This window comes from Sciurus vulgaris (genome assembly GCF_902686455.1).
Source record: "Sciurus vulgaris genome assembly, chromosome: 15".
NCBI lineage: Eukaryota > Metazoa > Chordata > Mammalia > Rodentia > Sciuridae > Sciurus > Sciurus vulgaris.
In genome coordinates this window covers 40,512,279-40,527,633 of record NC_136476.1, presented here as the reverse complement: position 1 = coordinate 40,527,633, position 15,355 = coordinate 40,512,279, and the positions used below count along the sequence as shown (strand labels likewise).

General features: G+C 37.7%; 1 protein-coding gene across 1 annotated transcript; it reads left to right on the top strand.

The window, feature by feature from the left end:
* The first annotated feature begins 9,551 nt into the window (after positions 1 to 9,551).
* On the top strand, positions 9,552 to 14,906 carry LOC306645123 (cyclin-dependent kinase 4 inhibitor B). The gene is made up of 2 exons (XM_079112440.1): positions 9,552 to 11,082; positions 13,660 to 14,906. Exons 1-2 carry the CDS (start codon positions 10,927 to 10,929, stop codon positions 13,918 to 13,920), a joined length of 417 nt encoding a protein of 138 aa, XP_078968566.1. The 5' UTR covers positions 9,552 to 10,926; the 3' UTR covers positions 13,921 to 14,906.
* Positions 14,907 to 15,355: the final 449 nt, after the last annotated feature.

Sequence of the window (15,355 nt, the reverse complement as noted above, 5' to 3'; positions counted from 1 at the left end):
AGATATGAAAGTCTATTAAACCTGAATGTGTCTGGGGCCTGTGGCCAGCAGTGTTCACACTCTGCCACCTCTACTAAATCTTTCTGCAGATGACTCTGTGGGCTTGTGTCACATACCGCCAAATAACAAATTGCCCCTGTCTTCACCTAAAAAACTATCAGCTTAAAACACCTGTGGGTCAGGAATCAGGAAGGGCTTACTTAGCTGGGTCCACTGCTTCATTCAAGATGTTTACCAAGGCTGTGGGTTTATCTGAAGGCTGGCCTTGGGACAGATCTACCTCCAAGCTAAAACTCAAGATTGTTGGCAGGTCTCATTTCTTTGAGGGATGTTGAACTGAAGGGTTTGGTTTGCTGCTGGCTGTTGACCAGAGACTACCCTTAGGCTCTTGCCATAGGAGTCTCTCCTCTGCAGCAGCTTGCTTTGTCAAAATCAGCAAGATGGAAATCACAATCCTTTGCAAACTCATCAGTGAAGTTATATCTTCACTGGTTACCATGTTCTGTTGGTAGAAGCAAGTTGTTCAAGTGAAGGGGATTATACAAGGCCATGAATAAGGGGACTCCCAGATAATCAGGAGCAACTTGGCAGTCCACTGTTTGTTTGCTAATTCTTTGATGATCTACAATCAAATTACCACTAAATATATAAAATCCTACTTTTAGTTCTAAGGTTGGCACTTCTTTTTTTTTTTTTTTTGGTACTGGAAATTGAACAGAGCCACATCCCCAGCCCTTTTTGAAATTATTTTATTTAGAGATAGGGTCTTGCTGAGTTGCCTCACTAAGTTGCTGAGGCTGGCTTTGAACTCTCAATCCTTCTGCCTCAATTTCTCCAGCAACCAGAATTAGAGGTGTGCACCACCAAGCCCAGCTTAAGGTTGACACTCTTTAGAGTGTCAGTAGGAACATTGGACTGGTATAGAGAAAGCATGATATCAAGACCAATGCTGATTATTTACTGACTGTAAGATTTTATTCACAAATTTGATTTTCTCATTTTTGAGATGGGCTAATTATTCTCTATTTATCCCATATAACTTTTATGAGGACCAAGGGGAATAAAGTAAATCAGTGTTTTCCAAAACATGCTAACACTGGAGGTACATCAGTTTTGCTCACTTTTTTCACTTGGTAAGAATGAATATAAAGAAAATTTTTTATATTTTGTTTCATTCTTTTACAGGCTGGGGATAAACCCCAGGTCCTATACATGCTAGGCAAGCCCTCTACCATTGGACTACATCCCCAACCCTAAGAAATTTTAGAAGAGACTCTTATGAGGGATACTAAGTGGTGATTTCTTCTTCCGGCATTATTTTTGAGTGTTTTGATCTAATCCTCCCAATTTTATTGCAATGGATCCTTTTCAGTTTGAAGTTGAATTATATACATATCTTGGAAACTGATTATTATATATAAGTAATCCAAGAAATTTTGGGAACAAAAATATATATAAGCAATCCAAGAAAATAGTTGACTAAACCTTTTCAAATAAAAAAGTATAAACAATGGAAAGAAATATAAAAAATGTTTTCAGAATGATTAAGCTATTGATTGATTGATTGATTGGAACTGGGAATTGAATTCAGGGGTGCATAACAACTGAACCACATCCCCAGCACTTTTTATATTTTTTATTTTAAGATGGGGTCTCACTAAATTGCTGAGGGCCTCACTAAGTTGCTGAGGCTGGTCTGAAACTTGTGATCCTCCTGCCTCAGTCTCTCAAATTGCTGGGATGATGGGCATGAGCCAACATGACCCACCTGATTAAGCAATTTAAAGGAAAAAGAAGTGACATCAACATATCTTCTTTTTTTTTTTTACTAGAAAGGTTTTGGAGTTAATACTTAGGCTTAAATAATATTGCTTATACAACTATTCTTTCTCTGGAGAAATAAGTTAATTTTCCATACTTAATTTTCTCTCAGAAAACTGCATTACTTCATTGGTCAGTGTAAATCAGTCTAAGTTAGGAATACACACTTTTCTCTGAGCTCCAGACCCCTTTCTACCTTCCATTAGACATCTCCACTGGATATTTAGCAAAAGTGATTTTACTAAATTTAGCTGAAAGTCTAATCATATCACTTCTCTGCATGAACACATCAGTAGCTTCCCCTTTTCTTAAGATAATGATGGAAATCTTTAACATAACCTATAATGCCACACAAAATTTTGTCATATTTACTTCTCCAACCCCAGTTAGTCACCACATTCTCTCCCCCATCCCTGAGCTTCCCACATCTCCTTCAATGTGCCCAAACTTCTTCCAACCTCATAGCTTGACACATATGGTTCCTTCTACCTGGGATGTTTTTCCTTGAAACTACTACCTCTCTCCTTTGATTAATCAATACTTCTATTATCTTGCAGACTTCAATACAAATATCCCTTGATTTCTTGAGTAACAGACTATCAGCCCCCTCACTACGAATTCACATAGCATCCAGAACTTCTATTTTATGGTGCATACCTTGTTTCGTATCTGATATTTAGTAGGGGCTCAATATTTTTAATGGACAGGAAAATATATTAGAGATAGTAAAAAATTCAGGATATTGTATTAGCATTGTTGCTAACAATACAGAAAAGTAAAAGTAGACTGAAATACCTTTTTAGGAGGATGGAAACATACTGTATTATTTATATACCATATCACATATGTAATCAGTAATATATGAGAGTATGGTTTCATGACAGACAAGAAAGTTGACAGAAACAAGGGAAAAAAGGTCATCCAGATCCAAAGCCGCACAGAAGAAACTGCTTGTGATGAAGACAGTTATCTGAATGTAGCAACAAGATAATCATTGCTTATTTTGGCTATTGGTTACAGAGATTCTGAATGCAAACTGAACTATATATTACTGAATAGAAATGGAGATAATAAATATCACTCTCTCAAGGACCTTACACTCCAAATGTATGCTTTATTAAGCTGAGCACAGTGGCACACATCCACAATCCCAGCAACCTACGAGGCTGAGAGAGGATGATAAAAAGTCCAGGGCCAGACAGGCAATTCATTAAGACCCTTTCTCAAAATTTAAAAAGGGGTAAGGATATAGCTCAATGGTAGAGTACTTGCCAGCCTGCACAAGGCCCTGGGTTCAATCCCTCATACTGCAAAAATAAATATGTAGTTTTTTAGCAATGCAAAAATTAATTTTTTTCTGTGCTAAGCAGTTGGCTCTAAGTAACAATAATTTCAGACGAGAAAAAAAATCAAAATGATCCATATTCACAATGATTTGTTAAGATGGAAGCTTGAATGGAGAACAAAATCCATGGCATGTCAGATTAATTAAATCTTAATGCCAAGTGATTCAGTTTAGATGTGTATATGTATATGCACACTTTTTTTTTTAACAAAGAAGCTTCCTAAAAGCAAAAAGGGATTTAAAAATCACTAAATTTTATAGCAAAAGCTCTGAAGAGGAAATATGCCTCATCTGATGCATATACATTATCCCTAAAAATTTTCCATTGAATAGGATTGAAAAATAACATTTTTGAAGGAAGAATGAAATTAAATACATAATTTATGCTAAATAACAATCTTCAAAAGAAAATAAAGAACAATTCCTAGTTCTTTGATTTTTTTTAGCTTATTCCTCCATTAAACTTCCAAAAACTAGCTCTACTTTGAGAAAATGCTTTACTCTAACTCAATGCTTCACTTCCCCTCCTGATCCATCTATAATAGTTACAGTTGTCAAATACATTGGGCCCTAACATTAATGCTAGATACCAAAAAAAGAAAGCAAGAGAGAGGCAAGGAAGTCTGGACACACAACTCAGTTTCACAAATAGTTAACTCCCACATTTCTCTGTTATTCAACATATCTAATTTGATCATAAAGTCATTTCAACAGTAGCTTAAGTTTGGTTACTTATGCAACAACCCCTTTGCATGTAATGGCTCAATAAATTCCCTTCAATTGTAGAAGTTTCCTTTGTTTTAAAATTAAGTTAACAAGAATATACCAATATATCAGCAGAATTCAGTAACTAAATAATTAGATATATTGTTCATTAAGAAATTTCTGGCAGTTAAGAAGTATATACTATTGATATTTTAAGGTTCAAAGTCAATGTTGTCCTAATTTTTAAGGATGGGACCTCAGGTTGGGGATTTAGATCAGTGTAGAGCACTTGCCTAGTACACATGAGTCCCTGGGTTTGAACTCCAGCATTGCAAAACAAGTAAATAGATAAAAATGGTACTTTTACTATAATTGAAGTATATATGATAACGTTAAAGACTAAGCTTCAAGGGCTGGGGTTGTGGCTCAGTGGTAAAGCATTTGCCTGGCATGTTTGAGGCATCACATATGAGTAAAAAAATAAAAACAAAGGTCTACTGACAATTTTAAAAAAAGAAAGACTGAGCTTCAATGATAGAACTAAATTTGATAAAATGGGGAAATAAAGTATATATGCCTGAGTGTGATATATCCTGTATGCATACCTGAAAAAGTTCAAATTTACCTAATATACAGAGAACCTGAACTGAGTTGGAGTGTGTGGAAGCAAAGGGTAGCCTGAGCACTGAAGAGGGAAGCAGATGAATCATATAAGCACAGAATTCCTAATTTTATAATTAAATCATCTCTTTGATTCCATCTCTATCTATCCATGCATCATTTAAATTGGATTTTTCAAAGTCAGGAATCCTATGGGACATTTGGATATTTTTCAGATATATTTTTTGGTTGTAACAATAATTTGGAGACTAATGGCTCAAAGATGAGCTAAAGACCCAATTTTTAATAATCCTCGATATTCATGTAGAATGAGAATAAATATAATTATTCTGAACAAAAGCAATAATTATGTTTTGCATATAAATATAAACACCTAGAAATAAAAGGATCTTGGGAAATTAAGAGCTCCATCAGCATCCAGATTGTGGTTTGTAATACATTTTCCACTAAAAGAATCAGCATTTCCTTGAGAAAGAGTTAATAATATATTTAGGTCAGGAAATGTACACGATAAAACTGGAATATTTTTGCAGACCAGAAGTCAAAGATTCTGATAAAGACCACAGGGGTCATGTCAATAAAGACTCAGGAATGAAACTGAAGAGACTCCCACTGGTCAATAATATGGATTAAACATCAATAGGAATAATAGCTATGGTGAATTGAAACACACTATTTGTGTTTAAACCCATAAGTTTATAGTAATAATTTTAAAATCATTAATCATCTTTGGAAGATTCTATAGATGCAATTCATTATCTTGAAAACTTAAAAAGACATTTGAAAATAAAATGTTAACTTGATCTTTCTAATGCATACCTGGAAACTAAGTAGATAATGAAAAACACTTTCTCTTTATACAAATAGTCCAGCTAGTAAATAAAGAAGTAATGATGAAATCCAAAATCAACATTTTGCAACCCTTAAGGAAATAACATTTAAAATTGTTAATGGCTACTGGGACCATAAAAAGAGAGACAACTGATGATGTGCCTCTTCCGTACAATGCCACTTAAGAAATTTTTGCCAAAAAAAAAAAGACCTGAATCACATTCAGATTCTAGATCTATATATTAAATCACAAAAAAATACAAATGATGGAGAAAGATGGTAAATGTCATAAAGAAGGAGGTTTCATTATCCCTGCTCACTTTCTGCCTACTTGTTCTATTACTGAAAGGAGTCTTGAAGTCCCTATTCATGTTATGGATATGCCTGTTTTCCTTTACATTCTATCAGTTTTTATTTCATGTATTTTGTAGCTCTTTTGTTCAATATATACACCTTTAGTATTACCATGTAATCTTGAGGAATTCCAAAGTCTACTTTGTCTGATATTAATATAGCTGCCCCAGCATTCTATTGATTATTTACACCATGTATATTTTCAACCTTTTATTTTTAACCTGTCATACCTTTATATTTGAAGTGAATCTCTTGTAAACAGTACAAACTGCCAATTTGCTTTTTTAACCAACTTGATACTCACTGCCTTTTAATTGGTGTATTTAAAGCATTCACACTTAATGTTAGTATTGATATACTTGGGTTAAAGTCTATGTTATTTCTGGTTGCAAAAAAAGAAGTAACAAGTTGCATGATTTTATCAAAATAAGATTTAAGTATATGCTTTTTTTCAAGAAATATAGTATGTTCCTTGCTTAAAAAAAAGAAGCTTTCAGAAAAACCCAAACTTCAGAAAACAACAAAACAGTGTAATTTACACAAAAAATAAATTGAAAGAAAAAAATAGAGAGAAAGCAAAAACTTGGAGATTAAGAGATACAGTAAACTGTTATCAATTTCAATGAGTTAACCTTATTTCCAACCTTATTTAAAAATAAATTATTAGTAACAGCTTTAAAATAAATAAAAAGGCTATATGTATAAAAATTGGAAGAGATATTCATATGGGCTGATTTTCACCTCCTCAAAATTCATGTTAAAGTTCTAACCCCCAGTATCGCAGAATATAACTGTATTTGGAGTGCTAGTGATTAAGGATAGGCCCTAGGCCAATCTGACTGATATCTTTTTAACAGGAGGAAATTTGAACACACAATAGACATTGTGGGCATATGTGCAAAGAAGTACAATCACAGGAAGAGGCAGCAGGAGGGTGGTCATCTGCAAGGCAAAAAGACAAATCCCAGGAGAAACCAAAACTGTGAGAAAATAAATTTCTTCTACTTCTTCTGCAAGACTGTAGTATTTGGTTATGATGACTAATACAGATGCTAAAATGATGAGTACATCCACGTTTCAATTAAACTTAAGAAACCCATGTAGGGGGTTTGGGGTGTATCTCAGTGGTAGAGCATTTGCTTAGCATGTACAAGGCTAAAGCACTGGCACAAAGAAAAGAAACAATTTATAGATGTGATGTGAACCCTGGAGCAAGAATTTTCAACTAATAAAATGGAGAGAATCAAGCTTTTTGGAGAGGAGATGGGTCATATATAATTGGAACAGCCTCCAAATTGATTCTGTGTCCAACCACACATGAAAGAACACACAAATGAGAACTGATGTCACTAATTTTCTTGACTACTTAACTAATTCTATTCATACTTCTCTATGAATTCGTATGTAGCATCACCAACTAGAAAATAAACATTATCACTAGTGATCTGCATTATTGTACAATATTAGAACTGAGTCTATTAATTTCCTCCTACTTAACTTTACAATTCAAAGTCAGCCTACCATTTACTTTTTCGTCTCACTTAGAAATTTTCCACCCTATTAAAAGGCACAGCTGTGACAATTACAAGTTTCAACTGTGTTCCCATACACTTCATCTCTTAAATGTGTTTCAAGCATTAACAACAGGTTGTGCTTCATCCCAGAAACAGCTGGGTTTCAGGGAGAGGTACAATGTTTCATTATCTCACTCTATTGTATAATACAAATGTGCTATTGTATTACATGTGAAATGTCATCATTGAAGTCTACTAAGGGTGTGCTGTGAGATGAGCCATTTGGAAAACTCAGTGGAGAAAATAATTATAAGAGTTTATTGGTTCCCCCGCCAGTTTAGCCTAGCAAGACTGCTGCTGTACACTTTTCATGTAAAGAATCAAGGTTTTGAAGCTACATACGTTAGAACCAACATCCAACAATGGTTAGGTAGTTTACAAGTTCCTTAACTTCTCTGATCCTTAGGTTTTATCTGTAAAATTGAGATATTAATGCCTGCTGTATAGTTTTTGAGGATTAAATAAAATTGCACTTCTAAGGTGCTGGATATAAGGTATACAACAAGTGTGATTTTTTTCTCTCTTAAGTATAGAGAATGTTTACCATGCCTTAGAGAAAATATTAGGTAACCCAATAATCTTTGGAAAACAAGTCTGATATATTGGTTTGGTTTGGTCAAAAAATAAAAAAGTCCATTAACCTTCTTTGTGGTTTCCTTTTTATTTCAAAAGAGAAAAAAGGCATTGAAAGATCATATTTGAAGTTTCTAGAATTCCCCATTTGGAGCTCTTTAGGACCACCCAGACATGCGGAACAGGGGAGGTGCTGTCCGTGGTGCTAGTAATCACAAATGCCCCTACCAACATTTCTTCCGCCCAAAATTCTTTTGGGTCAATTAACATTTAGGGAAGCTTAAGTATCTGCCTCAAGGAAAACTCTCCATCATATTGCTCACTAGTTTTCCCCACCTCTCGTACCATGCTTTTTCTCTATTCCTATCAAATATAAACAAATCTCTTCCACTTTCTTATCAACTTCAAATGACTTTTCCCTCAGATGCATTGATCATGACTACCTCTTAAGAAGGTGGCTCAGAAATTGGTTCAGATAATCATTTTCTGGTCTCTTTTGATGGACTTCAGAGAAATTCAGAGCTCACAGTATGGTCAGAGGAAGCAGTTCGTTTCTGATGCATCTTTGAAAAAAAATCTCTTCAGTTGGCTCCTCTAAGAAGTTCCCTGCACCCTCACCTGAGTTGTTTCCCTCGTGCTTACTCCCCAAGGTCCCTGTTTATATATCTCTCAGTAAAGTTTTCAAATTAAATTGAAATTCTCTATCAGTTTTGAGTGCCACTACAGAGACTTTCTTAAAAACTAGGGACCCATATCTTAACTGTGGATACCTAGAATATAGGATATGTGAAGTAAGTTTTGTTGAACTAAATTTAATTACTGGCTCCATAAGAACGAAGATCCCAACAACATTCCTACAAAACAGCTTGTGTTATGTATAAATGTGCACTGAATTTTAGAGTAGCTAGGATTTTCTGAGGAAAGTGTCCTGGGCTAAGTTCATTAACATAAATCTGGAGAGTCAGCCTCTCAGATTACTGACAATATACCAATGTCATTCATTTTAAACTATCCATCTTTCTTCTGCCTTCCCCTTTCTCCCTAAACACTTGTAATCCTCATACACTGTCCAAGGGAACTGATTCTCAAGTAAGACAAAAAGGGTGAATCCATGTTTTTCATTCATTGATAAGATTTCTATTCTTCTGTCCAAACCTAAGAATGGGGTGGCCATCAACAAATAAAAGGCCATTTTCTCCAGAAAAATATGGAAGTTCAAATAAAAGACAGGTAGATGAATCAAGAAACTAAGAAATGGGGATGGGGTGGGAAAGAGAGAGAAATTGTAACTAACTGTGCCTCTATCCCTATTGTATCAAGGTGAATTTTAGCCCCTTTGAAACTCAGTCTGTAGATCTTCATCCCCAAATTCCACTTCTGTGCCCTTCTGTCTTAAGGAAAAAGCTTTTCCTAACTTTTAAAGGGGAAATCTGAGCTAAGGTATGCTAGAAGAAATGCATTCTGAAGTCTCTCGTTTTTGAACATGAAAGCAAAAAGCTTCCCCTTTGAGACTGTTCCTCAGGACTCTGAACTTAATTTGCAAATAATTCTTTGGTGTTAGCAGATGTCCACTGTCAAGCAGTGTTTTTAGCAGATGTATAACTTGTGATTCTCTTCCTATTTCAATGTAGTATCAGTTGTAATATTTTAAGCTGTCAAGTAATAAATGTGTTGATTCAAACTCAGGAAGATTAGGAAGAAATGAAGCACTTGATCTTTAAATCTTCAGAAGTGGATTTAATGACAGGTTCAGCCAGTTTAATGACAGGCCCAGTACCACACCCATGTTTTATTATGCTTCATTATTACTGCATAAATGTCCTTTATTACTCATGATAAATAAAAATCAAACATACGCTGAGGTGGGTTTATATAGGTTAGAGGGCAAACAAAGATACATTGCACAAATATCATGAAACTGGGATCTTAAGCTTTTTGTTGTTGTTTTGAGATAGGGTCATTCTATACTGCTCAAGCTGACCTGAAACTCCGGGACTCAAGTGATCCTCCTGTCCCAGTCTCCTGAGTAGCTCAAACTTCAGGCATGTGCCAGCAGGAGTCTCAGATTCTTAAAATGTATCTGTATATGTGTTACCTATGTCAGGTTGCTAGCCTTGATCTCTTAGTTCTAAAAAGAAAGTTATTTATTTCAGAATCATATCCACAATTCAAAGATAAAAAGATTAAAAGACGTGCAAAAGAGGATTCTCAGATTTTTTTTTTTCACTATTTTTCTGGATGACTAAGTCAAATAGGCACACCCAAAAGAAAACTGCTAAGGTTACTGCACGATGTGAAACTAGTGAAGTTTAAGTACTGCCTGGGGATGAATCTACCCTGCATTAACAGGTGCAGAGCTGTCATTTTCAGGCATCTATAGAAAGTAGGAGTTATTTTCAAAGGTTTTCACTCAGCTACTTGATTACAATGCAGCGACTAATGTCTCCAGACCTGTTGGCCTAGGACTAAAGGAATACAAATCCTTTGCTCCACCTACTGGGGATTAGGAGCTGAGCTCAGTGGGTCAATATTTTCAAACACGAAGCCTTCACTTTACCAGACACCCAGCCAGCAGCTCCGCGAGCGTTCCACGTTAGAATCTTCTGGGCTGACTGCCCGCCTCCCTCCGCCCCGCCCCTCTCGCTCCGCGCTCTAAACACCGCCCCCACGGTCTGTGACGTCACCGGCCCGCTGCTGGACGCCTCCCCCAGCCCCAGGGACGCGCCCTAGCTGGCCTGCGGGACAGGAGGCGGAGCCTAGGGGGGTGGGGAGAGCCGGGCGGGCAGCCCAGCTGGAAACGGAATTCATTCGCAGCTGGCTCCCCACTCCGCCAGTCAGGCAGCGGCAGCGTCAGGCGCTTTTTCCCAGGAGCGAGCCACGAGCATTCGCTGGTTCTCCGGCTCCAGAAAAAATCCGAAGTTAACCACTCCACCATTGCACCGGCCCCAAACGGCAGAAGGACAGAGAGAGGGGGGTGAAGCTAAGCCTCGCTCTGCTGGGGAGGGAGGAGTGCGCCCCAGCAGTGTGGAAGAAAGTGGAGGGTCGCTAAACTCAGGGTCAGCAGTGGATTATCCGAACCGCTCAGTTTCTGGAGGCTGAGGAATGCGAGAAGAGGACAAGGGCATGCTCGGCGGCAGCGGCAGCGATGCGGGCCTGGCCAGCGCCGCGGCGCGGGGACAAGTGGAGAAGGTGCGGCAGCTTCTGGAAGCCGGTGCAGATCCCAATGGAGTCAACCGCTTCGGGAGGCGCCCGATCCAGGTAGCTGGGGCCCCGGGCCCGGCCGGCAGGGGGCGCGCGAGCGCGCGGCGCGCCTTCCTTGAATCTGGGCCGCGACTCAGATTTCCGCTGACACTGACTTAGGCTGCTGTCTCTTGCTCTCTGCTCTCTTGCTGAAGAAGGTGCAAGGCAGAATTTTGCCCAGAAAAAAATCCTAAAGAAAAAAAAAAAGTAGAGTTCGAACAAACCACTGCTTCAGTTTGCTTTTCTTTTTCCCCTTTGCGATGCTTGGGGATCAAACTCCGGACCTGGTGAATACTAGGCAAGTGCTCTATGACTGAGCGGCATCCATAATCCTCGCTTTTCTTTTTTGTAGTGGAAAATATCAATATTTGCTTTGCATCTCATAACCAGAGATGCAAGTAAGAAATTCAACTGGAGAGAAAATGAGGGAATAAAGGCCAATTAGGGAAGACTGTTTTGTCCGTCTACTTTCCAGAATAAAGATAAATTCCAGGTTACACAATCTGGACTGAATTTAAGGAATTAAAATCATAGTACGTGGAAGAATTCACTGTGAACTGTGAAGCAACTGTATAAAATCTTTTATATTTTTTCTCATAGAGACAAGTTGAATTCAAAGGAATAAGACAGAATTCCCCAACCACAGTACTTAATGCCTTTTATTTTATGTTAGCAGTGTCTCTTGAGTGATGCATGATAGAAAAAAAAAATTGCTTCTTTAGTTTTTTTTATTGTTTATCATACTCAAAGCTTGGGTTACAAAATCATTCCTATAGCAACTATTAGGTCCTTTTAGAATAGCTAAGATACAGTTATTCAATTTCTAACCCTGCTATAATTAGTACTGATTTTTAAAACTTCTTTAAAATCTAAGATACTTCTTTCATACTTCACTGTTAACTATTGTGATCATATTTAGTATTAATCTCACCATCACACTTTAAAACTAAGCTAATATTAAGAGATCTTGTTAATACTGCAGTTTTTAAGAAAGTGTTCATCCCTTTTAAAGTATTAGAAAAGTGGTATAACAAATGAGATATTTTAAAGAAGCAAAGATACTTTAAAGTGGTTCCTAATGACTTAAATTTTTATTAATAGTTATAAAAGCATCTTTTTATTTGTAATATTAATCACCATTTTCTGAGATACTAAAAACTACTTCCCCCACTTCTCTGCATCAAAATAGCCTTCGCATCATTAGAAGAAATAACTTAGTTATCATAGTTTTAAAGGGAGGAAATGAATATTTCATTTTTTATAGTAAATTTTATTTTATTTTATGGTACTAGGGATTGAACTCGGGGGCATTTGACCACTGAGCCACAACCCTAGCCCTATTTTGTATTTTATTTAGAGACAGGGTCTCACTAAGTTGCTTAGTGCCTGACCCTTGCTGACACTGGTTTTGAACTCTTGATCCTCCTGCCTCAGCCTCCCAAGACCCTGGGATTATGTGCACCACCTGTAAAGAAAATGAATATTTCTAATATTTGTAAATAAGTCAAAAAGACTAGGGTGCATGCAATGCCTTTCGCTTACAAGGTATATGTCAAAACACATTAAACCTACAGGAACAAATAACTGTTTTGGACATTTAGTTACCAAAAATTATTTTATTATTATCTTAGAATATAAAACAAATGCTTCCATAATGTACATGTACATAAATGGCTACTAGGATTACTCCTCCAAAACAAAAGCATCATTGTTTCTAAGCTATGCAAGTTCTACTTTTACTGCTAACATCCATTTTAATACAGCAGAATGTTTACTACTTAACATTATAAAATTCTGTGCAATGTAAATGTAGTTTTAATTTTGCTACATTAAATATATTACACTCTAAATTTTAGCCCATGTCTATAATGTTAACTTAAGATATTAAATATGGTGAACCATATTTGCTTAATTTAAAGCAAATCATTTGGTGTCACTTATAAGATGCAAGGTATGACTTGATTTACTTCTTCCCTTCTAATCTCCAGTTCTGACACAAATTATCAGAAAACAATCCGTGTGAGTACAGATACACATAACAATGAAAAAGTAAAAAAGCCTTTCACGGGGAATTTGCTAAGAGAAATAAACCTTTTTTTTTAAAAACTTACTTGTTTCTTATTTTCTCCAACTACTCCAACTTCTAAAAAATACCAGTTGACAACCTACTAAATATTTTTAGACCTAGATTAATGAGGGATGGGGGAGCAACAACTGAAACAATTTAATACTTTAAAAACCTTTTAAACAACTCCAACCATAAATCATTTAACAAATTCCCATGTCCCCATGAAAATCAAGGATTTTTCCCCCACGGTGATAATCATTTTACTATTAGCTCTTTCTTGTCTCAGCACGTTTGAAGAATAAAACGGAATTTAATTTGAGCTGAGTAGAGTATAATGGTGGGGGTGGGGGAGCAATGGATTGCATCAGCAAATAGAAACCAGACGCCAGAAGCTTGTACGCACTTCGGCATTTGGTTGGATATTTCACAAATGATACAAATTTCTTTAAAATGGCTCTACCTTCCCCACCCCAGCCGGTATCTCTCTGCTTACTCTTGCGAACTGACCACTCTGCTCTTTACCGCAGGTCATGATGATGGGCAGCACCCACATGGCGGAGCTGCTGTTGTTCCACGGCGCAGAACCCAACTGCGCTGACCCTGCCACCCTCACCCGACCTGTTCACGATGCGGCCCGGGAGGGCTTCTTAGACACGCTGGTGGCGCTGCACCGGGCAGGGGCACGGCTGGATGTGCGCGATGCCTGGGGCCGCCTTCCGGTGGACCTGGCTGAGGAGCGGGGCCACCGCGAAGTCACAGCGTATCTGCGCGCCGCTGCTGGGGACTGATTGCAAGTTCCCCCAGCCGCCCACAACGACTTTTTTACCCCCCAGTACCTTATCCCCACCTAATTTAATGCAGGTTGCATACGTGGAGCGGCACAAAGCCTGCAAGCCTGTCTGAGCAACTCCACTTCCCAGAAGAAGGAGGAGCCAACCCGGAATAAATTCATATACGTTTTTTTTAAATCTGGATCCTACCCTTGACGCTCACCGTGAAGCCAAACGCAGAAGGGTGGGGCAAATGGATCACAGAGATTTAGGAGAGTCTTAAGTTCCAGGTGTCCTTTACTCTTCAGGATTTCCTGATGGAAAGTGCATGTAAAAATCTTCAGGGACCTCGGGTTCCTCTGAATCTTCCAATGGATGACTCTGGGATCGGAGCTGGAGGTGACAGGGATTTGCGTTTGCGCACGCGGCAGTGGGTACATTTGCCCCACAGACCTGGGAAGAGATTCCTTTGAACCCCAGATACGGGTGGTAGGACCCTGGAGGCCCAAAACTAGAAAACCGAAGACCAAAGAAGCAGATTTGAGTTGTGCAGGGGTCAATGTATTTTTGCACTGTGCATTGCATGTCAAGTCATGTGCAAAACGGAAGCCCGGGAGATTCACGCCCAGCTCCACGAGAGATGGAGAGAGAAAAGAGGACAAGGGAACCATGGTAGATCTGCCCCATATTTTAAAATCCCTAGATCAGGGTGATGTAAAGGTGCTGGCTCTCTCTATTATTCCATAAGGTGTGGTTGCCTGTTGTGTTCTGAATATGGACAGATTGAAACAGCGCAGGGAATTAAGTGATGGATTGTAGTGAGAGCAACAATAGCGTTTGACTGTAACTTTGCTTCATGTACATACCATAGGATACAGAAATTCCCCTATGAATTGTCACTTGAAAAGATTACAAGATGATTTGTACTTCTGAGGTGTTGTGTAGTAACAAAATAACTTCTGGTCCTCAATAAAGTGGTGAGGCGGAACTAGCTTTTTAATGAAGCTAGATTGCTTTCATCCTTCCTATTTATTCTTTGTTTAAATTATCTAATTGTTTTCTTTATAAAGTGTCTCAGGGGAAATATTCCAAATGTCTTTTAGAAGATAGATGCACTTATCTAGTAAATTATCTTGGGATATTTCCCAAAAGGTAGCTGAAAAAATAGATTTAGGAAACTGTTGAAAATACATAATGATGGCTTGTGGGATGTCTTAATATTTGCTGATCAAACAGTGCACTGCTTTGAGATTTAATTTCCAATGTTGCCTAACCCATTATAGCATTATAGCATTAAACAACTGGTAATTCACTGTTTTAGTGAAGAATAAACACTGACTGAACTCCAAGACATGAATGATTTGGTTTTAAAATGCATTTCCATGGACTTACCACTACTGAGAAATGAAGGTTCGAAAGGATTCATTTTTCCCCTCTGTAAAATAATTGTTGA

Bases quoted from the DNA above. Each gene is read 5' to 3' on its own strand.
- LOC306645123 (XM_079112440.1), top strand. From the start codon at position 10,927: ATGCGAGAAGAGGACAAGGGCATGCTCGGCGGCAGCGGCAGCGATGCG. The intron at 11,083-13,659 runs GTAGCTGGGGCC...TCTTTACCGCAG, and splicing joins TCGGGAGGCGCCCGATCCAG to GTCATGATGATGGGCAGCAC.